Genomic DNA, 25,709 nt, shown 5'->3' with positions numbered 1-25,709 from the left:
TTTGTTTGCATTGTTGCTTATTTTAGGCCATGGCCTTCTTTTTGTTATATGTCATTGTTGCGTTTATTATTATTGTAACGGGACCTCTTCAGAAACAAGCAGAAATGCTTAAAGGGTTATCCTGAAATTCTCTTATTGTTTAATTCATTTAATTTTGTACTCTGTTTAGTTGTGAGAATTTCAAAATAAGTCAAATCAAATCAAATCAAATATTCATAACTTTGTTAATACTCAACTATTTGTTTTTCAAATAAACACTGTTTCAAAGAGTAGTAGAAATTAAAATATCAACAAAATTATCAACAACTAAATTTTGGGGTTTTTTGGGGTTATTTTCGGGGTGGTTGCCAGAGCTGATCACAATTTAAAAAAAACATGAATAACATTTATTACAGTCTGAATCAATGACATTGGTAAATTACTATGATCAAAATTTAAAACAAACATAACATTTATTATAACCTGAATCAATGACATTGGTAAATTACTATGCAAGCTTAATGTATTTGGAAAAGGAGGTACTACAATTACACATGTACTAGTACTACCAATATAAAATAATGACTGATGCTGTCAAATCAGTGGTCAATGCTATCAACCAATGGTCAATGCTAACAACCCATGGTCAATGCTATCAACCAATGGTCTCCTGAGAACTAACTTGTGGGTTTTAAAGAAAATATTTGGTGCTTTCGAAGAGTACTGACTGTACCAGTATGAAAATTCTATCAAAAAATATGCTGCAATTTGATTTTCCTAATATAAACTGTAAAATAAATATGTACATAAAATGTGGCTTTGTGGCCTTGGATGGGGTAGTGGTTAATAGAACACCTCAACCAACCACATCAGAAATAGTCCCTTAATTTCCCCCACCACTTAGCAAAAATATCTTGGATCCACCACTGCTAACAATTGTCAGTGTATCGATTTGTCATTATAATCCTTAAATTAGGCATCAGTTTCTTTCTTTTTTTTTTTCATGGATTGATGTTTGTTTATATCTCAGTGGTGTATTTACATATAATACCATTTAAGAGATATATTATCGATTTCAAGTAGATCATAGTATGTCCAAGGTGCTTGAAGCAATTAGTGCGTACAAAGTACATCAAGAAATTCCAATTAAAAATATATTAATATTCAGAACCGGCATCTGTTATTCTGCACGTAATTGTACGTAGGCACGCTTCACTACATTAAAGAAACGATAACGAATACGTTTCTACATTTTTGTTAATCAACCTTTTCCAAAAATTCACTTTGTCCTTCTGACCAAATTTGTATGCCTACTCAAAATACATCAATACGTCAATGAAAAAAATACAATCACTAAAACTATATTAATATTCACCACCAGCATTTGTTATTCTGTACCTATTGTATGTAGGAATACTTCACTACATTACAGAAACGGTAATGAGTGCGTCTCTCTGTTTTCGTGAATAATCCTTAGCTGATGAATAAAATGTTTTTCAAGGCATGGTGGAAACATCAAATTTCGCAACAAAATCCGAGTTGCGTGGTCATTCAAAAATTCACTTTGGCCGCCTGACCAATTTTTATGCCCACCTCTGCTTTACACCTAAACGTATCTTGAATCAGCTATTTACATACCTATCACTAATTCATTTATTATTTGTCAAGGAAAATGTTTTTGATTTTAATATCAGATTTTTTCAAATGAACTTTAATTAAATAAAATACAGCGTATTCATTTTAATTGAATGCATCAAACAGTTGGTTAATGTTGGTCATAAAATGTTATATCCTGAGTATTTTAAGAATTTAGAAGAGTTGAAGCATTGAAGCTTAGTTCGAGGACTGAAGTCCGTGTTTACGAATACAGGCATTAGTCTACTTAGGCCCTGTCCAGACTATCAAATTCTATTTGGCAAAACATGTGACATGCCTAAATATGGTGATGATGACATCACATCAAGGCCATATATGGGCATACAACAGATTTTTGATAATCTGAAGTGGGCTTTATTTACAAGTCATACTGAAACGAAGCAGCGGATGATTTAAATCATGATTAGTAAAATTTAGCTCATCCGTGGCAGTCTTCAACAGGCCGATGTGTGATATTTCGTTATATTTTCTAGGCCACTGTGTAGTTCTTCTTGTCGTCTTACTACCGCACATGTAAGGGCGTTACTGTGCAAAAGATAAGAATTTATTTAATTGTAACTTTTGAATAAGATAGAAATAAAGGAATACATTTATATATACCATATTCTATAAGTTGTAAATGTTGTGTATTTTCAGTTACAGTATCAAAATGGTTACACATACATACCTGCCAATCGTAGAATTGAAAAAAAAAATTACATTGTAAGAAGTATCCACTACTGTCCGTAGTTCCCCGGGTATAATCCCACCCCATGAACGCGAGATTGGCTCGATTTTGGGGGGTGGAATTATATGTATATTTAAAATATGGACAAAAAATATAAAACAAGAAAACACATGATAGCTAACAGTAACAATACAAAATTATTGATTGTTGCAAGATGCTCAACTCTGCAACATCCTATGGGCAAACAATTCACTTGACGTGAGGTATATAAATATAACCTTATTATTAGACTTCACGTGAAGAGATAATTATACATTTTTAGGCTACTTTCACGCAGGTTCAATGTCAACTGGCCCACGTTTACGCGGCTTTGTTTTCTGATGTAAATATGTTGGGCATAAATATGTTTGTGGAAATTTTATTTGTAACGATCCTTTAAAACGTAATTAAGGCTTTTTTACATGCCGAGCCAAACTTTTGTTTATTGTATATTACAGTACTAGACTATTTGCGAAACCTGGTTTTTGTCAAGTATATAATACTGTATTATACAAAATTAATAAAGCTGCATAGGCAGAGTGACAAAATAAAATTACAAATAAAACTGTTGTAATCTGCCTTCGTAGAAATTTTTATATATAAATACTGTATATATACTGTCTCTTATACACATCTAGATGTGTATAAGAGACAGAANNCAACAACAGGATTTACAAGGATGGGCTTTGTATTCAAATTTACGGCGACCAATGTCTGTTCTAAGCAGTTGGAAGAGTTTCAAGTCAGGCAGAATTCGGAGACAATTCCTTTATTTTTTGTGAGCATTTGTTAAATTTACCGGCCTAGGCATACTCACCCAATTTATACCCTGGGACTTTACCCGGGAAAATTCTTGTACGCGAAGTTGGGCGTAAAGTCGGGGGTGGGATTATACCCGAGGTGGGACTATACCCGGGGAACTAAGGTAATATTTCATAACATTAGTGACAGAGCGTTTCCTCTATTGTTGAAAAAACAAGCACAAGCATCGAGCTAGCATGACAACAAAAACTTCAAATGTTGAACAAAGATATTTTAATATTTTAAGTGTCATTCATCTAAATAATGACGTTATGAGATCAGCGAAACAAGCAACATACCGCGCCCTTCAAGGTGAATCTATAGGCCTACTGATTAAAAATGTAACTTAAATATTTGTGTTGGTTGTGAGGTAAATAAACAGTACATTTGGAATTAAGTAACTCTTGTTTTTTAGTTAAAGCAACTGTAAAGGAATTAGGATATATAATTACCATCTTACAATTGTTTGGGGTGGGGTAGGGGGTGTTGCACCAATGAATAGCGTCCCTCTTTTTGATATTCGAATGTTGGCAGGTATGCACATATATTCTTACATACTGCTGGTGTTTATATGCGATTATTAGTCTTTTTACGCCCTCTCCAGACTATCAAATTTTATTTTGACAAAAATATATGACATGCCTAAACATTGTCATGATGACATCACATCATAACCATATATGGGCATACAACAGTCGGTAGCTTGTTTGTTCTTTCAACTCAACAACTCTTAATACTTTTTAGGGTTTTGGGTGGCAGTGTAACTGGTAGAGTTTATTAAACTAGCGACCATGAAAATGAAATTGATTACCGTACCTTGTGTTCTTCTTGTACTACTGCTTTTTGATTGACTCTACGAATAAACATTAAAGAAACATTTCCATGAAATATAATACTGTTTGTCATCATGTAAACAGAATGTTTTGAGAATGTATCAGTGTGAAAGTAAAATACAACGGATTATAACAGTACCAGGGGTCCCAAGTCCCCCGGAACTCCTGGGGGGTCTCCCGCACTCCCGCAAATTCAGTAAAAACAAATCTTTTTGTTTTATTTAGGCCTTAACTTTGGTTGCCGATTATTTTTTGCAGTCTGACAGTGCAATTTGCCTATTCTAAACAAATGTCATCCCCTCAGCCTCTATCACGGTGGGCCTGGCCCTTCGTCTGGTACCTACACTTTTTTCTCATACAATATATAACGCCCTTAATGCAAGGACTTTTAACTGGTAACAGTTAAAAGTCCTTGCTTAATGTCATTAAACGAATCTCATGGAAATTGTTTCTACCAACTTGGGACCCCTGACATAGTACTGAACGTAAATTTGAAACACTTCATTTGACCATTGGTAGGTCTATATAAATAACATTCTTACAAAATGATGTAATTGATTATATTAGATAGGCCTATTCATCCTAGGTCTTTTGAAAACATTAACATCCTTGTCAATTACTATTATGCAGCGTGGGACTACATGTATATTCGCTTGGAATATCATTGAGAAATACAGTAACCTTAGGCTTACGCTCGACATTTAAGCCTTTTCTCCACTAGGCAAATTTATTCGGGCGAATCGAAGGCGTCGGTTCGGTTCATCCTGAGCTCTGATTGGTTGCGCACTTTTTTCGCTTTGCAGAATGTAGAAACAGTTCGAACTATCGATTTCGCTGTTAAGCATTCACATTGCTAGCGAAAAAAATGCAAAACCAATCAGAACCCAGGAAGCGAACCGACGCTTTGATTCGCGCGAATAAATTTGCCTAGTGGAAAACCAGCTTAAAGTCTGCTTTTCCACTAGGTGAATCGAAAATTTTTGCCAATACGCATGTGCAGTTTAATTTTCATCACGAGATGCAATGGATAACAATTTTCGATTCGCGCGAATAAATTCGGCTAGTGGAGAAAGCGGTCTTTAAAAAGAATCCCAATGTGAAATTATATGCTTTTTTGTTGAAAGTTGAAACTCACTTCTGCGGTACCGTCGTGAACCTTGATCCCCAATTGGCTGCTAATAAGGTTTCTAATTTCAACGTTAAAACAGCAATGAAACAAGAAGATGAAGAATCCCTGTAAAGACGGACATTGAAAACTTAATTATTCTTTGAATTCAATAAATTAAGTGAAATTTACGATGAATTACAGTCGAAAGGAATCAATCAGAACAGATCGGTTCATAATTGTTTTCAGTATTTCATCTGAATGAATCGATGAAGATATCTATATTGCCAATGAGAACTGTAAGCTGAATTAATTTTTAAAAAAATAGAGGACTTGAACTTCCCATCTTAACAGTATTTAATATAGAACGTATAGTCCTTCTTACCTGTAATGAATTGAATATGACAAACATATATTGAAAGAACAACGTTTGCCTGTTGAAGGCCATTAAACCAAATATCCAAGTCACTCCAAATATGGGCAACAAAATCACCATTGCACGTAACGTGCGGCTGTAAAAAAGATAGAGAAAATAATTTTCCTGTTCTCTAAATTGTATATAAATCATGTTTACCAAATGCGCTTATGGCCTCAACATATTTTTGAATCTACGATAGGCTTATAGAATAATATAGGTCTATGTAAAACCTCGAATCTTGAGTGTCGCCTACTTTCCTATTCACTCCAGTCTTGAAAAATAAGCTGGATGGGCATCGATTATTGTAACACGTCATGAGTTAACATACAAATGAATTTGGAGGTTTGCTTCGTTTGTCCTTCCAATGAAAAACCTACTCATCTAGTTCGACAAATTTAATGTTAAAGATGACTCATACTTCGGCGATGAGGAGGACGGCGAATACGGCAGCGACAACGACGATTACGATAATGCATAAATGATGATGATTATGATTATGCCTATGAAGATGGTAGCTAAGTGTGGAGGTTTGTTTCCAGCACAAATATCCACATGCAATTATCAAGAAAATACAGGTTTTTTTAAATGTAATGTGTATTTACCGTATTTGCTCTCTCTTGGGCTTTGATTTGATGGTCTTGACGCCGCTAAATATCTTCAGAACCATACCAATTATGATTACATTCAGCTGAAAAAATTAAGTTATAAACTACCGGTATAAACTCCTATCTCAATTGACTAGAAATGCATTTAGATAGCAAGTTAGCGCAGTGGTAGCCTATATCATGCTAATGCTGTACAGTAACTGTAATTGATTGCATCTCTTTGCATATTCACCTCGTTCTTTGGATGGGAAGTTAAGTCGTTGGTCTCGTGCGTGTGCACATTAGCACAATTAAGTGAACTCGATACTGTAAAAAAAGTATGGGATTATTTCCCGAATTGTTGATCATAGTAGGCCTAAACGCTGCACTGCGCCCGTCACAAATGTATAAAATTTATGTATATGTAATTATGGATATGCTGAAAGTGAGTAATCATAATAATATGTTTGGGACCATTCAATATGTGTAAGTCCGACCCTGTAACTTTTTATCTTGGCAGTTTCATTTATAATGGTAATGGTTTTGTATTTATATTTTTATATATATTTATGTGTATTTTTATTTATAAAACGAATAATATCGGCATAAAAACGCACGTACCGATATAACAACTATAACTGGGCCTATGAATGCCCAAACTGTCCCGCTGCTGATGTCCAACCAACATGCAGTGTCTGTACCGTATCCATCGATTCTTACTGCCATTGTTATGATCACTATAACAGCAGGAATTCCTTAAAATTATAAAAAGAACACGTTAGAGTGTACATCTATTTTGACAATGTTTTTTTTATTATATATTTGCCCGTATTTTTAATAAATTTTACTGTTTTATAGCTTTTTAACTTTTATATATCTATGTATTTTGAATGTAAATTTGGAGCAATTCAGTTTATTCTGCAATGCCATTTTATTTTGAATAAACCAGATTTGAATTAAAAAAAAACCAATGTCGATGACATCTGAATATCATGTAGGAACATTTTGGGAATAACAAAAGGAACGTAAAAAATACTTTTTTTATTTTTTGCAGCATCATCGATTGATTAATCGATCAATCATTCAATCAACTGAAATCATCAATCAACCAATCAATCAATCAATTTATAAGGCGCATATTGAAATAATCCTTATAGTCCAGTCAATCTATGGTTTGACTACAGACAAAATTGCAACATAGACTTTTTGTTCTGTTACTATCTCTAAACCCCATCCCAAACAACATATCAAAAAGTAGAAAAAAGGATGCATGGGAAATATGCTAATTTGCATAAAACAAAAATGGCTGCCAATTTGTCATGTATTTGGCAGTTATTGGTAACTATTGATCATAGAGATATAATTTTGGTGTCAATTTACTCAGAATATGTACTCTAATGAAACCTTTTAGCATAAAAATGACTGCAACTATGAAATATGTTAATTTGCATAAAACAAAAATGGCAGCCAATTTGTCATGTATTCGATTGACTCATCATCACCGTCATCATCATGTTCATCATTATGGCAGCATAATCATCAGTCAACAACAACAACATCTGTAGCATCATCAACAACATCACCATAACCATCATCACTGTAATTTAGTCAGGTTAGGCCTATTATTGGAATATTACCATCATCATTGACATATGTTAAGTACATGCCACCTCTAGATTCCCGGAAATGGGCACTCTCATTAAAATGCTTTTCAAAGTGTCTAACTATGATATTTAGTGTTTATTCGTTGAAATAATAATACTGAACATTTAAATTATAAGTAGCTGTCCGTTTTTGTACCGCGGTACGGGGGTTGACAACCACATAATGTCTCTCCCCCATCACATAATAGTAGACCTACAAAGACACTTACCCCATCCTATTGGATAGTACATGTAAAATTTCCTCCTTGAGCTCTGGTTCAAACTGCGCACTTTATTGTACATATGTAGTGCTTCCACTGCCATCCACATGAAGACCACAAGGTAAAAATAGTGCAAGAAGATAGCAATACTGGTGCAGAGACCCTGTGTTTGTTCATAGAGATGTACCCGCGTTAAACGTATTTTTCAGCATTATGAGTTACGGAAATTAAATCAGTATATATTTACGGGTGGGCGTGGGGGTGCATGTCCCTCCAAAATAGATTGCGTATCCAAGGCGCTACCCCACTGGAAATTTGCAAAAAAAAAAAAACATAACGCTCAAGTAGTTAAAAATCACCACATTATCACCTTAATCAGCGCCCCACACTTAATCAAAATCCTCAACCAAAAACAAAATAATAATCTAGCCCCTTCACTTAATCTTTGCGCCGCCACCCTTTCAGTCCCTTCCCCAACCATTTCACCGCTACAGATACGCCACTGTGAAAAGAACAGTACTTGAAAACTTGCAATAACGAATCGAATCTGGATTAACTTGGAAGAATACTCGCCATTAACAGCTGTATGACCCAAATTCCAAATGAAAGCTATTCATTTAAATTTAAGTTCATTAGACCTGGAAATGCAGACACATCAACGAAGTCAATAATATATAAAATAATATTAATATACCAATAATGATGATGATGGTGATAGTGATGATCAACGATTACGATTATCGTTTATTACGACCAGTTAATCAGCATCGCCAGCATCTGTCAGCGATAGCTAGTAGCAATTTTATGGAAACTAGTGTTACTAGGTTCATGGTCTGTTAGCAAAGGACCTTACCTTCTTACTGGTTTTATTAATTCCAAAAAGGAATAGGGCGTCGGCAATTATCAAAGCTATGACTAGGTTGATATGTATGGACGTGCACTCGTAGTTGAGTCTTCTGTAAAAACGAAAACATATTCGACAATTCGGTTGACTTTCTGTTTTACAATTTACAAAACAACGATGTTTCTCTTTTACCTTACAATAATTTGAAATAATTAACACAGTATAATTATACATAACGGACAATTTAATTTAAGCTATTATTCAATGTTGTTGTTAAGGTTGTTATTAGTAGGATATTACTTTTAAAACTATATAATTTGAAGTGAACTAACAGCAACATTGCCATTATCATAGAGGAGAACTATATAATTAATATATATTAGATCAGTGCAGTTAAAAAATGACAAATCGAAACAAAGCGACGACAGGCCTACATGTTACACGTACAATATAGTGTAACGCACGCACGCATTTAGAATACAGTAATCAACCACGAACACCACAATTACCAAGTGTTTCCATTCGTTCACATATTGTATGGTACATAACGCGTGCTCGTCTGATCCCTGAACAAACATGTTATACAAACAAACATGATAATAAACATCAAAATTATTAATAATGGGAATAATTCTCCGTATTCGTTCTGTAGCTACTCTTCAAATGACAAAAAGTGTCCCAACGCTCTAGCTGTTTGAAAAAATGTTTTCATTTTCAGAATAGCAATTTATTCAGATACACGATTGCAGTAGGCACTTACTTTCAAGTAAAAAATAAAAATTATGACATTATATCTCATTACCATCGCCGTATTGTTGTTATCGTTACCTTAAAGCCAGGCTCCGGAGCCTGGCTATATGTTGTAAAATGTTCTTTAGTTCATAATGAATATGTTATTAGGCATATATATTTTTTAATATCTATTGACGCCGTTCATTTAAATTCTGTATAATGTTTCTGTAGTCCATATGAATATAACAATGCCTAACAGTTTTAATAGATAGCTTGAGGGTTTGTATACCGAAATAAATACATAAAACCTGTATTCAGAAATAAACCACATAAGCCTAATATAAGCCATTGAATATAGTGATTCATTAAATTGACTACTAATCTAAATTAGAGATTCTATTCCAGTAATGACCAGTCCACAAAAATTATCTATTATAGCTTGATGATTTGTATACCAAAATTAATAAATAAAACCTGTATTCGGAAATAAATCACCTAATATAGGCCTATTGTATATAGTAATTCATTAAATTGACTACTAATCTAAATTAGAATTTCGATTCGTGTAATATCTCAGACATATAGGCCTAGATAGGATCTGCGGAGACTATAAATTCTATGAACTTAAATCGTGATATTAAAATAACTGCCAAAGGGTTTGTGAACGTATACTTCGCCGACTGATAGTCTTATGCTATTGTGTTAATAAATTAATCAATGATAATTATGATATAATAATAACAAATATAAATAAAGATACTCATTTTATATATAGGCCTACATGGGTTTGCACGGTTGTGCAATTTTCTCAATTATATTGTTGTTGCAAGTTACGGTATTATTATTTAATGATAGTGAACTCACTCACTTTTTAATACCTAATATGCAAAACTGCACCAAAGGGCTAGCTAGCGTTATTTTTTCCCATTTTGTTGTTGGCGGTGGCGCCAGGAATTCTCTCTAGAAGGGGGATTTTCGTCCCGATTTTCAGCATAAGGCCTAAGTGGGCATGGTGTTTATAACACTGGTAATACAGTGTGACAGGCCCAGGAAATTTAAAATAGAAGGTCTGGGGGGGGGGGGTTCACCCACCCCACTAGCACCCCCACTTCAAGACTTCTAGATACGCCACTGTTCTAATGAATATTGAACCTAAAACCTAATTAAAAACGGAGTTACTAATAGCTACGTCCTGCCAGTACAATACAAATTAATACAATGTGAAGACTGCATGGATAATTTTAAGAAAACAGCTTGAATAGCGCGAATTTAGGCTTGGTTATAATTATTCATCAGCATAAAGCAATCCACATGAAATATTGATACTCATTATACGAATTCTGATAACCTTTAAATTATTAACCATATAAAAGAATATAGGCCGGGTAATTTCATTCAATTTATAGTTGCTTTGACACAATGTATTCTTTAATTATGCATGTTGGTGCATCTTCCACACCATCATATACAAGCCTCCATGCATAGTATTAAGATAGTAGAAGATAATTATGAACTGTTTGGTCATATTCAAAGATGGCATGCTCAATCTGGCAAGTCGATTGCGATTTAAGACACATTTTGCTCCATAAGAGATTTTAATTACACTAGAATCCCTATTAAAAGGGACGCCTTTTTGGAACCAGTGTCCCAAGTGTCCTCTTAAGTGTGTCCCTTGAATATTGATTGGTCGATGTGTTAAAAGATATTTCATTTACTTTGCGGCCAAAAAGTGTCCTCTTAAGAGGAATGTGGGGTGTCCAAAGAAGGGGTTCTACTAATTTGAGTGAATCCAGTGTCTTTGTCAATGTATGATATTTCATAACATTAGTTTTGTTTTGAATACAATTTATTTAAAATTATCTAACATTATTTAATAAAGTTATGAATTCGTTTATGGAGGGTCATCATTTGACAAGCTTTATTGAGTTTCTACTGCGATTGCATTTCATCAACACTATATTAAATGTTCGTTTCATTTTAATATGCTGATAAACTGTGACAAATATAGCGACTGCTCAATAGAGAGTTTTTGCAAGCTTACGAATATGGTTACCGGTACGTCATCAAATTTTTAGACAACCATTCCCCAGTAGCATACCGGTATCTGTCAAAACGTAGGCGATCATGCCTTTTGCATGAACCCAAGATCATATTCAGTTCGTTAGCATATATTAAGATTTTTTAGGCACGAATGACGACATATGTTGACATATTCGTATTCGTCATCATTTTCGTAGGTTGCAAAATCTCCCTATTGCCTCCTGTTTCCTGTTTTTTTGTTTTTATTGCTTTCTCCTGTACAAATGCGTTTTTTTTTTCTTTCTATCAACGAAATCAAAAAACTTACTTGAAGTATACCACCATGATGATGAGAGTGATGATTAACGTAACCAACGTCAACGTGAGTCCAACATACGTTATTAAACTCAAAGCAGTCGAATTTGAATCATCAAGCTGCAAGTTAAGCGATACGTACTCTAATATAAACCTAGGCCTATTATTTCAAGTCGTTTATTATTTTTGTTATTTTATTTACTTTTTACTTCAGTAATATCAAATAAAATGCAAACAAAAACAATTCAATAGTAAAAGACAGCATTATATATAAAACAGTACGAAAAGATTGCCTTCGTATGCTTAATATGGTGGTTAATAATATGGTTATATAATGAGGTGAATATTATTCCATTTATCATTGAAGTGGGTATTATGATATTATTATTATAATTGTTCAAAAATAGATTTATTATGTAATAGGGCCCATGAATTAAAAAACACGATTATGACGACCTCATTTGTTTATAAATAATAATTTCACATTCAATCAATGGACCTTTTTTCGAGTGTCAATCAAACCAATCATAACATTTTATTTAATACACAGAGATACGCGCATGTCCTGCAAAGTTTGCGTACTTTTATGATGTTTAAGTTCCTGCAACTTAACAATATCCAACGGGCGGAGCTTAGCGTAAAGATCCATTTGTACGCCATTATTAAGTAATCACTCTGCATTAATACATATTATATTCATACTTTAATTAAAAAAAAATCAATCATATTTTAATTCTTTTAAAAATATATTTTTGTGTGTTTTAAACTTTGATTTGCACTCTGCCATGATATCACCATTCGTGCGATGGATTTTAGCGCTATAAGTATCGTCGATTGATTGAATGGTTGATTCATCAACGTCACAATCTTTTACACCAAAGGGACGTTCGGAGAAAGGTATGCTCAAAACTGATTTTGTATATTAGTATAGTACTAAGTACATGCTTCATTAAGAAAGTATAATGCAGTACATATTCCAAATATTAAAATGCACGTCAGCGTGTTAGGATTCAATATTTTGACATTAATATGTCATCATCAGGAATGTATGTATTATACTTTCCTATCAAAGATTAATCAGCGGACCTTTCTGTTTTTATGCTTCATTAACATCCCTAGATAAACGCGGTAGAACATCAAGAAAATCATTTGATCAAATCCACATTAACAGCACCGAAGAATAAGTTATTACTCCACTGTGAGAGTATTACCTGTACGTCCGCGACCTGTAGGAGGACGCAGAAACTTGTGAGATGAAAGCAGTAACACACGGTATGTGTTGTATTGACTTCACCTTTCCTGCATCCATATGTAGACCACACCCCTCCAGTTGAGTACCTATTATAATAAAATCATCAAAATGCCGCTTAATTATTGAAACTTATAGTTACTTCGATTATTAATGGAAAGCACACACGTCCTGAAATTAAGGTTCAAAATAGCTAGGTTCACATTCAGAATTTAACGTGATCTAGTGGATCATGATCAAGCCAGTCACTTTATGTGAACCAACCAGAATCAAATAACGTGCTCAGCTTAATCACCTTATTGTGATCTAGTGGAGCATGTTGATTCATCATGATTAACCTTGGTTAACGTGATAAATTAATTCATGAGATTGAATTCAACCAATCAGCCTTCAGTTTATTAAACAGGTCCCAACCTCATTGGTTGTGCTTCTGGTAGTTTTCATGCAACACTGCACGCATTAGCATAAATAGATCGTGATGATGGTTTCTATATGAACGGCTTTCTCTAACATGCTAAAGTTATCATGATGAATAGATCATGATAAGTTTATCACGATAGCTTATGTGAACGTACCTAATGTGTTTCAATTTCTTAAAACTTAGTAGACCAATTCTAACAGCTAAAAAATGTATCATCAAGTTAAACTTTTAAGAATTTACTTAACCGGAGTTTGAATTAAGCTTAATTAACAACTGACCAATCAGAAGAGGACCAGGAATACGCGCGTGTCTAACGAGCACACTTTTCCCCCAAAAGAACGCACGTGTTTTTGAATATAATTTAACATTACTGTCGTCTGGTGTGGAATCTTAGCAACAATATCGGAAAGCTTCATCTAATATCATCAGTTACGTGAAAAACAGGTCTGTATTTCAGCATTTTAATCTTACGTATCGTTATAGCTCCAGTACACGCAGTGACTTGTTTCTTCTGTTGCATTCTACGTAAAAATTAAACAGGATATACATGTTCAAACTTATGATAATTTATTTTATTATTATTAGGCCTATTAATATCCATTAAGGAGTATCATTATCAAATAGGACTACTCACGTCATTCTACACTATGGTTGTTACTGGGTAAATATTATTATCTTTCTTTGTTACGTTAATACTGCACTCTCTAGTGTTCCCTTTCTCTAATGACACATGTATTGCGATGTTTTGGCGATATTTTAGCAAAAGTATTATTAATAATGGTAAAATCCGTATTTATTCGAATAAACGGCCGAGGTGTTCATTATTGTTGAGAATTGTTTTTGAGGGGTAAATTATTCGAGGGAGGCGTTTATTTGTTGGTGTAAAATGGATATGTATAATAGGCCTATACCCAAATAAACGCCACTTAATTTTATTGTAAATTACGTGATCATAAAGAATTCTCAACCAGGTTAGAAAAAATGTAATCCTACTGGAGTAGAACATATATATAGAATGTTTTTGAGAATCATTTGCTTCCATTATAATAGTTTAATGTAATTTAGGGGTGCGTTTAGTCGAGGGGAAAATAAACGCTTATTCGAGGGAGGCGATTATTCCAAATGGGGCTCTAAAGGGGCCGTTTATTCGAATTAAGATTATTGAATTTAATTAAAACAGGAAAAGTATGCTTTACCTGGTTAATATGCTCAAAGACAATTTTTATAGGCTTCACAAAATCAAGTTGCGTTACGTTGTCAAGTTGAATAGTTGCAGACAGCATGCGCCCATTAGCATAATACGTATCGTTTCTAAAATATTATTAATCAAATAATGAGATATGCGCAAAGAACTGTGAAAGGTTTATCTGCACAATAAGAGAAGAAATTAAAAGCATCGATTGCACCCAAACACCTACAGTAATAACTTGCTGCATTCAGAACTGGTAGGCTACACAATAATATTTCTGCCAGATAATTCTAGTGTTTGATTAGATCTTTATTGTCAAATTTTCTATGAGACATGAAAACAATAATTTTGATCGACTTATCAGACACATCAGGTTAAACATTGTTGAGAAAGAAGACAGACGTTATAGAATGGAAATAGGCTAACATAATCACGAGAAAAAATATGATTGACATACTCAAGTATCAACCAAACGAGATACACTTATTCGAAGCTTTTAAGATATTGCTCTGTAAACTAGGTATCAAAATAAAAGCCCTGTCCAGACTATCAAATTTCAATGGACAAAAAGCATGTCAATGATATCATATAGGCACATTATGACTTATATAGGAATAGGCCTATCACGTTTGTCACATAAAATTTGATAATGTGGCCTGAATAAAATCGCTACACTGAACATTAAACACAAAGCTCCACGCAATGTTGTCCCGTCTTTGGTGACACGTTTAAAAGCTAAACGTGTTATATCTTAGTGTGCTTAGGATCTTGACGTGTTTAACATTAAATGTGCTTAGGTATTTGACATCATGATGTCAAATACCTAAGCACATTTAATTCTAAAAACGTCAATAACCTAAACACATTAGGCCTGGCCTAAACATGTTTAGCTTTTAAACGTGTCACCAAAAACGGGACAACATTGCGGGGAGCTTTGTGTTTAAATCCTCTACGCTGTTTTTACAGTGTACAAAGCTCTCACTCTATTAGGATTTTTGTTGTAACTAAATTTTTAACAAGTTTTAGAAGTAGAGAACTGTAGTTAAGAATAATCTTACAAAATCACTTTAGAAGTGTTTTAAGTGCTCTTAATAAAACTTGTATATTGTATAATTTGTATATCCTCATTTAAAGTCAAACAAATCAAATGAAATCGAAATTATTAACTGAAAACACTTACTCTCCTGCTGTGTCGAGAGATCCGTCAAGATTTTCTGCAAGATTGTTGTAAAACACTAAAGATGTTACAACATCATCTACAAAAAAAGCAGAAATAAAAAACAAAAGTGGTACATACCATAATAAGTCAAGCAAGCAAATCGGCATTATAATAACAGGGTAGGATTCAGAAACCAATCTCGGTAGGGCCAAGCGATCGAGCGGGTGTGAGGTGTTTCAGATTTTTGTTTAGAGATGCTTGACCATACAGTAGTACGTACATGGAATTTCAGTCGAAAATTAGTTTGTTTTGACGTAGCGTGCTCCCCTCTTTCTTCTTTATTTTTCTCTTTTTTTCTCTCTTATATTTATTTTTTTCTATGGGGGGGGGGGTGTGGGGGTGGATACGCTCATGGAATAAAAAGGTGATGATATTAGCGAACCGCGAACCGCTTGTAGAAGAGGTATAGCGCAGCTGGATTGAGATGTTGGTTTATCGGGGCCTCGAAGCCGGGGTTCAAACCCTCGCTCTGTGCATGTCGCATGTGTTACAGCAAGGCATATCATCTGCATTGCTTCTCTCCACCAAGTAGTTTAATGGGTACCTAGTTTCTGCCTGGTGTGGTTGCCTGTTTCTGTATTATTTATAGCAGCGCCATAAGAACGTGAACCCAATGAACTGGGAAAAGCATTTCGTATCTGAAATGAAAAACTCTATACAAATAAATAAATAAATTAATTAATTAATAACAATTAAAAAACCAATAACGAATTTAACAATGATTCAACCTGTAAAATTGTCTTCAATAATTGTTTCTGGAATATAGATCGATAACTGGCGCGCTTGATGCGCTGTTCCCTCGTACGTTACTGCTTCTTCTATAGAAATGACCACTTCTGAAATTGATAAGCACATGAATTAATAAAAAGCTAGAAAAACCAACAAATCTTATCTGTTACCTTATGCGATGGGTGCGATAATGTAATAACCTCTAATGCAGTACAATATACTGCTTGTACAATAATAATTTTCTATGATTGAAAAGTGTGTAAAAATAAGAACTAAATAAGAACATTTTGAGCCTGGAATCGGCAACAATTTTACTGGTTCTTTAAAAAAAAAAAGTGTACTATACCAAAGGCATTGTTTGATGCGGTGACAGAAAGGGTTTCGTTATCATCCTTGGCTTCTTGGAGAGTTTTTGCAAGAAGTGAAACCGTGTCTTCCACTTCGAATACCAACGTGCTCATATCTTTAGAAGAGCCCTAAAAAGAACAAAGTAAAAATAAAAAATAATGATTCCTGTTTTATAAGCATACAAAGTTGGCATGTATGAAATGATAATAATAATAAGAAGAATTATAGAAGGATAATAAATAACATTGGTATTGCTTTACTAAGTTTAAGTAATTGCTTTACCAAGTTTATGTATTATACTGTAAATTAATCATTAACTAATGGAATGAAAACACCAACATCAAACAGACCTCGTGCCTCCAAATATAATTAACTAATGATGGCTAAGGTATGATTATGAATGTGATTATAATGTTAATGATGATGATGATGAGGGTATTTGATGATTATGATTACGAATATGAAAAATGAGGTGATTATTGATTATTACCATATCAGTCTCATTCAATATTTGATCAAAATCATCAACAACATCCTGGAATTAAAAAAAAATGTTTAACTAAATTATTTTCAGGGCAAACTTTAAAGAAGATAAATATAATAAAACGTATCATATATAAAATCAATAAAGTAAATAGTATATATATATCAGTTTAAGGGGCGCTACACTATCATTCCAAATTCCACAGGTTCACGTGACACCACATATAAAGCTATGTCCAGACTATCGCATGTTCTTTGATAAAAAATTGTTGTATGCCCATATTTAGTTTAGTTTGTACACTGCGCCAATTTTTAAATATTATTTCGAAGAACAATCTTAATGTTATGGCATATGCTGATGATATTCAACTCAAATATCAAGACTGATATGAAGGAGATCAAAAACTGGATGGTAAACAACAAACTTAAACTGAATGATGAGAAAACGGAAGTCATCCATGTGTCACCTGTCTTTCGTAAAACACATAATAATTAATATCATCAACCCTATTACTTTTGGTGATGAGGTGGTTAACCTTGTGCTTGTAGCCCGAATCTTGGTGTCCCTGTGGCCCCCAAATTAGTAATGGCCAAGCACCTAATTTTTAGTTCTGCCAAAATAAATCCGGAAGTATGTTGACCAGGTGATCATTGAGAGGCTTGTTCATGCATTCTTTGTGTCTAGGGTTGATTACTGCAAAGCCTAGCTTATTGGCCTGGCTGCTTACCAACTAGTAACATTACAGCGTTTTAAAAATTCTGCTGTCAGATTGGTAGTCAAGCTTATAAAGCGGGACATGTGTCTCCTGTTCTGCGTGATCCATTGGTTGCCGATCAAGAAAAGCATCCAGTTTAAGATCCTCTTACTTACTTTTTAAGGCCTTAACTGGGAAATCTCCATATATATTTCCAACCTTATTTTCAGTTATTCACCTAAGAAAATACTCAGGTCAAGTACTGAACATTTTCTTCAACCTAACAAATTTAAATCAAAGTATGGATCGAGATCCTTTGCTGATGTTGCTGCTCCTGATCTTTGGAATGAACTTTCATCTTAATTCGTAAAAAGAAATATATCTCTTGATGCCTTTAAAAAACAACTGAAGTGCCATCTCTTTTCAGAGAACTAAGCTGTGCACAGTATTATTATTATTATTATTATTATTATTATTATTATTATTATTATTATTATTATTATTATTGTTATTATTATTATTATTATTATTATTATTATTATTATTATTATTATTATATAGCGATGATGTAGCTATATATGATCATGATATGATGTCACAATATTTTGGGGTTTTGTCAGATAAAATTTGATAGTCTGGACAGGGCTTAAGATATATTAAGCCGATCAAACACTGCGTTATAACGACTAACGGCCGACGGATCCATCTCAGCTCTCTGGGAGTGCTTTACGTCGGTGGTAGTCTAAGCGGTGGATCGTCATTAAATGGAGTTCTCCATGAAGTCGTGACTTGTCGGCCGATGACCATCGGCGCAGTGTTTGTCCGTAGCAGTGTGTGCAATACGTATACGTTAACAGTGTGTATAAAACAGTAAATCAATTAAATCGTAGGAAAATTGGTTTAAAAATTAAACAAACTTTAACAAATTTCTCTCTCTCGTCATGGTGCCGGAGATCGGAAGGTGGCTTCATGTTTATTTTGTCCTTTATCTCCCCTGTGGATTCCTCTATCTTTTCTTCTCCGCTTAGTGGTGGTTGCGGCGGCGGCAGCATAATTGACACACCGATCGGAGTTCCATCTCTACTGTAACCTGAAATATCAAAGCGTTTATACCGTGGTTGTAGTTGAATTAATTTTTAATTTCCCTTTCAAACCATAATATTTTATACGTATATAATTTTTTTTATTAAAAAAGAATTAATAAATAAAAAAACAAAAAATGATTTAATTCATATAAAAAATTAATAACTACGAAAACATCTTAAAACTAACATTTTCCAAATTGAATCAATCCAGAAGCACTTTACCCGATTTTTCCTGAACTCTGCTAGATACCCCAAAAACCCTCACTACATTGAATTATAAAGACAGGCTTGATCACCTAAAACTAAACACATTAGAACAAAGAAGAATTTTTCTTTGCCTTATTTTCTTATACAAAATTATTAATGGTTATTAAAATTGATTTATTTAGGTATAGAATACACGTCGACTTCATCCCACACCTTACGATCCCCCTGCCTGATGCAATGCACCTGTTCACTCTTTTATCATATTCCAATCATCTGGAACAGATTTCCAATTGCTACACGTTTATCCTCCCCGTCTCTTCTTTTAAAACTACCCTCACCACCTCGTTAGGCCACTTGCATTTGTTATTTATTTATTTGGTTAAATATGGCTTGCTTATTTATTTATGTATTTACATATTTTTTAGAATCTATGACAAATCTACAAACAAAACCCTATTGGCAGACGATATTACTCTCCGCCCAAAAAGGCATTTAAAATTTATATATTTATTGTGTAATAATATACTGCGGCAACGAAAACATCAAAGTAGGTCTCCGTAGGCTAAATTGACAACAAGATTTAATTTAGGAGAGAGGAATGATAATACATCTGCAAGCAGTGATGTATACCATATTTAAAATTGTGCGGGTATACTTTATTAATAGAGGTTATGCACAGTGTCGGAAGATGATGATGGTATAAGAAAGTAAGGCCTATATGAAAAACAAGTAATTAATACCGGCCTGTTTCAAATCACAATAGTTTCTTCATACAAGATTAATTTTATCTAAATTTAATGTTTGCGAATGTTATGTTAATAAGATAAATTCTACACCACATCCAAATAAGTCTAAGGAAAGTAGAATGTTTGCACTTTCAAAATAGGCTATGTTAGGTGTATAAATAGATGACTTCAAAATGTTTTAATGCAGTAGCCTTATGTTCTACATAGAACGAAGAAGAAAGGTGAGATGAGGTTTCTTAGATGCCACTTTAAAAACAATGAAGATATGGCAAAACTAACGTCAGTAGTTTAGCCGTTAAAACTAATATTCTTTTACACACCTGGCAATTTAGTGAGGGGCGCATTCCAACCCTAATCTAAGGATAGGCAAATTGAGCTTCAGACAGTAAAGTATACACTTCCTAAATTAAATAATGTACGCATGTTACCTCCTCTGTTCCGCGGTACATTTTTCAAACTACCATCTTCACCCTTCGGGTGACCGTTGCCTCCGGACATGGAAGTAATCAATCTTATTGAATCGGCCACAGAAATCCGACCAGTTAACTGGATAACTCCACCGGCTCCGCCTCCACCACAGTGTTTAGGCTGATCTTTCTCATCAACAGAACCATTCCCGCCCAACACAGAGAGAAAACCTTTGCCACCGAACACAATCTTTAAAAAATCCAATGCTTTATTCACTAGACAGAACTATTATCTGTGCCATGAACTTATGAAAATGACTCGTTGAAAAGCTGTCTCTTATACACATCTAGAAGTGTATAAGAAACAGATATATATTAAAACATAGCATAAGATGAACCTGAAAAACGAAGAAAGAAAACTCCAGCACTCGAACCAGGGACCTTTCGGATAACCACTTGAAAACGCAGGTACTGTGGTGATTCAAGCGTTCGGTAGAACCTGAGTTCCTTTCATTTCTTTAACGTGTCCGACGTGACAATTTTTTTGATATAGCACTAGTCCAGTCATGGATCTATACGATACGCCCTCATTTGTGCTTTGTTTTCAGCTAGCTGGATCTCGAATGAGATACTTTCATATATATATAGTGTCTGACCACGTGCGATATTAGTGCTATATTATAATCGCGACGTTAGACACGTTAAAGAAATAAAAGGAGCTCAGGTTCCAGTGGAGGCAGAGTATATAGACTTATATTATTATATATTAATAATATATTATTATATTATTCTTAAACATATAATACATATAAATAGGCCTATACTTTTACATTTAATGTAAAAACACTGGCTAATAAAACTGATTTCAGATGTTCTTACTGAGGATGCGTTGAAAAGGAACATTCCGCCACTACCACCACCGACACATTCCACTTTTTCCTCTACGTTTGAACTTGACTGACCGTCCGCCCTTAGCAAAGAATCTTCAAAAAATCATGAGTCAGTCTTTAAATGTTCTTTGTTTGGACTACTGCAATTTTCAACGACTACAAAATACAGCAGTAAGAATTACAACTTCCACCAGCAAAATGCTTAATTTAATTCGCCTTTGCACAATACACGTCGGCGGGTCGGCATTCATAACATAAATTCATAACATAAATTTCAAAGTTCTCATTATTACACAGACCCCCATTATGACTTTCTTTCCAAATACTTCCTTCTCCTTGGCTTTAGATCCTTTCACCTACATCATCTATTTTGTGTACCAATTTTAAATCTATCGCGGCAACAAATCTTTCACTTTTGCTGCCATACTACTCTCAGACACATACGCACATTCAAGTCAAATAATATGAAAACATATCATTTTAAGAAGACATCAAAATTTTAGTCATAAAGTGTATTTGATTTTAAGTATAATTTGCGCTATATAAGTTGTCTATTGTTGTTATGACTAATGCACTTTCTTCCATTATTATAATTCGATCACTTACAGACATAAATTGTAGAGGCTGCATTAAGTTCCATGGCCCCACCTCCGCGCAAACGTACAACGGTCGACTTGTTCCATTTTGCACCTGATAAAACATTATTCCACAGATAAACCACATGGAAATGAGTCTCAAAATGTCTTAGCGTTTACGTATAATCATGAACATCAGAAAAAGAAAACGAATAAAGGAAAAGGTAGAAGAATAATAAAAATAAGAACAAATAATTTAAATTACAAAGAAAAAATGAAATATGGTTTTAAGATGTAACACACAGAATATTTTAATAACTGAATTGTAAGAATTTTAATGGAATATGACATTGATAATTTTGTAAATTACTGCGACTGACACTTAATGTCCATACGGAAACCATGAAATGCTTATACTTTCCAAATTTTAAACGCAACAAAGTTCAGTCTTGACTTAACATGCAAAGTGCGAAACAACAGCAAGTTACTGTCTGTAAAACGGGAAGAATTGTCATTTTTTCCTTCATGAGGGAAATTTATGATGGTTGGTTATTGGTTCAATGGTAGTCAGTATTTACCGCAAAGTCATTACGTATTACTGAGATAAATTCAAATTAGGCTCGGTTTAACTCACCTGCACTTCCACCAATTAAAGACTCTGTAAAGGAATATTCTGCACCGAATGAAAATGACTCGTTGAAAAGTTTGTCGAAGTACGAAAAGTTGCCGCCACCGAAACCTCCAAAGCCTCCACCACCTGGAGTACCTGAAATACGTGGAACACCACCTGCGCCTGGGCCTCCCGCTTTACCTTCATAAGAGTAAATATAGGCTAATATTTATAAATCTTTGCCGTAGTATTACATTTTTAATCAATACTATAATGTATTTTCAAGTATAGTTATAACAACTGTATCGTATTTTTTTAATTGTTGTGTTTAGTTTTTAATTTCTATTAATACTGTTAAGTGCATTTAGGCAAAGTGAAAAATAATATTTAGTTTCTCATCTCTTCTCCCTTTTTTGCTGCTGCTCCGATTTTTCAAGTTTCCTCCCTACTAATACAGTAGCGATAAAACGTTGGCCTGTATTATAGATCAGATTCGGTTTTACTAGCAATTTCTGATATGGAAACTGCAGACGATCATAAAAGTCCAGCTTCTTCCTTTCGTAAAACGTTCTGACGAGAAACTACCGTATTTCCTTGATTGGGTTACAATTTTTTAGTATTAATATATTAATCTAATTATTAATGATTTTTTAAAATTGTATAGTGTAATTCCTTTTATCATTCTTCTATTTTGATTTAAAAAAAAATATATTGTGTTGTTATTCATGTGATATTATAAGGTTTTGTTGGTTCTGGGCGGCTATCTGGAAATGCAATAACGTTTTACTGAAAAGGTAGCCCAGCATAAGGAACAAATAAATAAAAATAAGTGTTCATTTTCTCTTCATATAATGCCTTCATTTGGCCGTTGATCAATAACATGCTACTATATATTATTGCATTGATGGCGTCTTTGATATAAAAAATATAATGGTTCCAATGCTACTTAAATGCAATTTAGGATGTTATGTATAACAACAGTAACCGTCGTTCTCTGACACACTTACCAGGGGGGATTTAAGGGAGGGGGCCGGCTTTTGGGAAGGAAAAAAAAAAAAAAAAAAAAAAAAAAAAAAAGAGAGAAAGAAAAAAATTATAGCCCAGAATGCCTCAAATGTTATGTTCGGGCGTCTAGAAAAAACACAAAAATCTCGTGGGGACCCCCTATGACAGTGTTGTCTCAATCAGCCCAACTTTCGGCCCCCCCCCTCGCCCCCCCCCCCACTTTTGGACATTTCTGGATCCGAAATTATTTTGAATTTTGATTTCGTTTGTAAATTACCTCCGAAACCTCCAGCATAATTATCCTTGTTGATACCGCCATTTTGTCCACTGATGTCAATCGGAACGTTTATTAAAATAAAGCTATTCAGACTCTCCAACCGAAACGAATGATAACCAATTACTGCTACTGTCAAGTTTCCACTTAAAATTAACGGTCCAGATACAGAAAACACTGCTGTGGAGTAATTCCAAGTGCGTCCATTACCGTCAACAAACTTCATTCTCTCAAAAACTCCAGAAAGTCTACCATTATACCGCGCACCATATGTTTTTTCCAATATTGTTGAATTGGAACACATTGTTAATGGTGGGGGTGGGGATGATGATGATAATGGTGGTTGTGGTGATGCTGCTGGTGACGATGTATTGTGTGTTATGTCACTTTCCTCAGTAGTAACTGACGTTATATTGACATAATCAGTAATAGTCAACAAGTAGTAAATGGCAGATTCTTCGTATGTATAGTTGTATGCAGTGGGCATATCTTCACTTATAGTTTTGTCTAAATACCACAATGCCGGACAGTTTGTATCCACTATAAGTGTACCAGTAGTTAGTTGAACATATTTCTCTGAAAAGAAAGATGTAAAATTAATTTTCATTAATTATTAACTGATTAATGGTCATTAGCTTAGCTTTTTTTGTCTTTTGTGGAGTATCTCACTTTTATTTCTTCTCATATTTCATCATTACATAATTTGAATAGGTTTTGTGCAGTAAAATAGCCGTAATGAGTATTTAGAAAGACAAAAATCATATTTATGTGCCTTAATCATTTTTCTTTAAAAAGGGTCAATCCATCGTGATGGCTAACTAATATATCTTTATAATAATTATCATGGGAAATTATAGTATTGTGATTTTTTACATGTATTTTCAATTATGTTGCTTTCACATATATTTTTCCAGTTTTCCAAATATGTTCTACAGTATTAACTTAATATTTCTCTTAATATTATTTCTTATATTATATTATTATATTACTCGTTAAAATTTCTATACTTTTTATAGTAACAATGAATTAAAATTCATATAGATTTCACACACACACACACAAAAACAAGATTCAGTTAAAATTGAAGTATAGTCATATTATTTTTACAGCGATATATAGGCCTACAGTTAGTAGCTGTTCGCAATTTTCCAAGAAACAGGAATCCAATTCATAACATGTAAAGATCCTGTTTAATATTCAACTGTAATCCCTTTACATGACATAACAATTGGAAAGCCGTTGGTGACACAAATTGAGAGCACATTAAACAACAACTTCACCATGCATTAACCAATTACTTTTCCAAATCAATTGCTTTGAACAATTCGGGATCCATTAGTTACTCAAGTAAGACAAGAGGTATTATTCATTATCAGCCCAACACGAGGAGTACGTGACATCTATATACTTAACAAGGTGCTAAAATTATTAAATTATTGAATATTGTTACTATAAAAAATAATATAGGCTATGATATAAGGTGTGGTAAAGTGTGGGTAAAGATGTGATAATATATATACTGTATATACTCTTGCAAAACACACTGCGAAATATATATTTTTAAAGCGATAGTGACTATTTTGTATATATATATATATTTGTATATATATATATAAATATATATATACATACATATATACATATATACATAAACATATATATAAACATATATATACATACATAAACATATATATATATACATAGACATATACATACATATA

The 25,709-nt window shown here is 33.7% G+C and overlaps 1 protein-coding gene across 1 annotated transcript in view; it reads right to left on the bottom strand.

The window, feature by feature from the left end:
* Window positions 1-3,128: 3,128 nt before the first annotated feature.
* Window positions 3,129-25,709, bottom strand: part of LOC117117204 — a 33,934-nt gene continuing 11,353 nt past the window's right edge. Inside the window, exons 4-24 of the mRNA XM_033261432.1 lie at window positions 23,992-24,564; window positions 22,734-22,910; window positions 22,131-22,214; window positions 21,514-21,617; window positions 20,656-20,884; window positions 19,107-19,279; window positions 17,502-17,546; window positions 17,010-17,139; window positions 16,663-16,770; window positions 15,896-15,971; window positions 14,723-14,837; window positions 13,998-14,047; window positions 13,068-13,194; window positions 11,870-11,976; window positions 8,800-8,902; window positions 7,956-8,109; window positions 6,704-6,837; window positions 6,101-6,186; window positions 5,466-5,592; window positions 5,111-5,209; window positions 3,129-3,995 (exon numbers count right to left, since the gene is read on the bottom strand). Coding sequence (XP_033117323.1) covers window positions 3,873-3,995; window positions 5,111-5,209; window positions 5,466-5,592; window positions 6,101-6,186; window positions 6,704-6,837; window positions 7,956-8,109; window positions 8,800-8,902; window positions 11,870-11,976; window positions 13,068-13,194; window positions 13,998-14,047; window positions 14,723-14,837; window positions 15,896-15,971; window positions 16,663-16,770; window positions 17,010-17,139; window positions 17,502-17,546; window positions 19,107-19,279; window positions 20,656-20,884; window positions 21,514-21,617; window positions 22,131-22,214; window positions 22,734-22,910; window positions 23,992-24,564 — 2,924 coding nt within the window. The 3' untranslated portion in view covers window positions 3,129-3,872. The remainder of the gene's footprint in view (window positions 3,996-5,110; window positions 5,210-5,465; window positions 5,593-6,100; window positions 6,187-6,703; window positions 6,838-7,955; window positions 8,110-8,799; window positions 8,903-11,869; window positions 11,977-13,067; window positions 13,195-13,997; window positions 14,048-14,722; window positions 14,838-15,895; window positions 15,972-16,662; window positions 16,771-17,009; window positions 17,140-17,501; window positions 17,547-19,106; window positions 19,280-20,655; window positions 20,885-21,513; window positions 21,618-22,130; window positions 22,215-22,733; window positions 22,911-23,991; window positions 24,565-25,709) is intronic.

Source organism: Anneissia japonica, unplaced genomic scaffold, assembly GCF_011630105.1.
Source record: "Anneissia japonica isolate Jap-2015-1 unplaced genomic scaffold, ASM1163010v1 scaffold287835_len3118868_cov185, whole genome shotgun sequence".
Lineage (NCBI taxonomy): Eukaryota > Metazoa > Echinodermata > Crinoidea > Comatulida > Comatulidae > Anneissia > Anneissia japonica.
The sequence above is the reverse complement of the archived record's forward strand: the minus strand, read 5'-3'. Positions and strand labels throughout refer to the sequence as shown.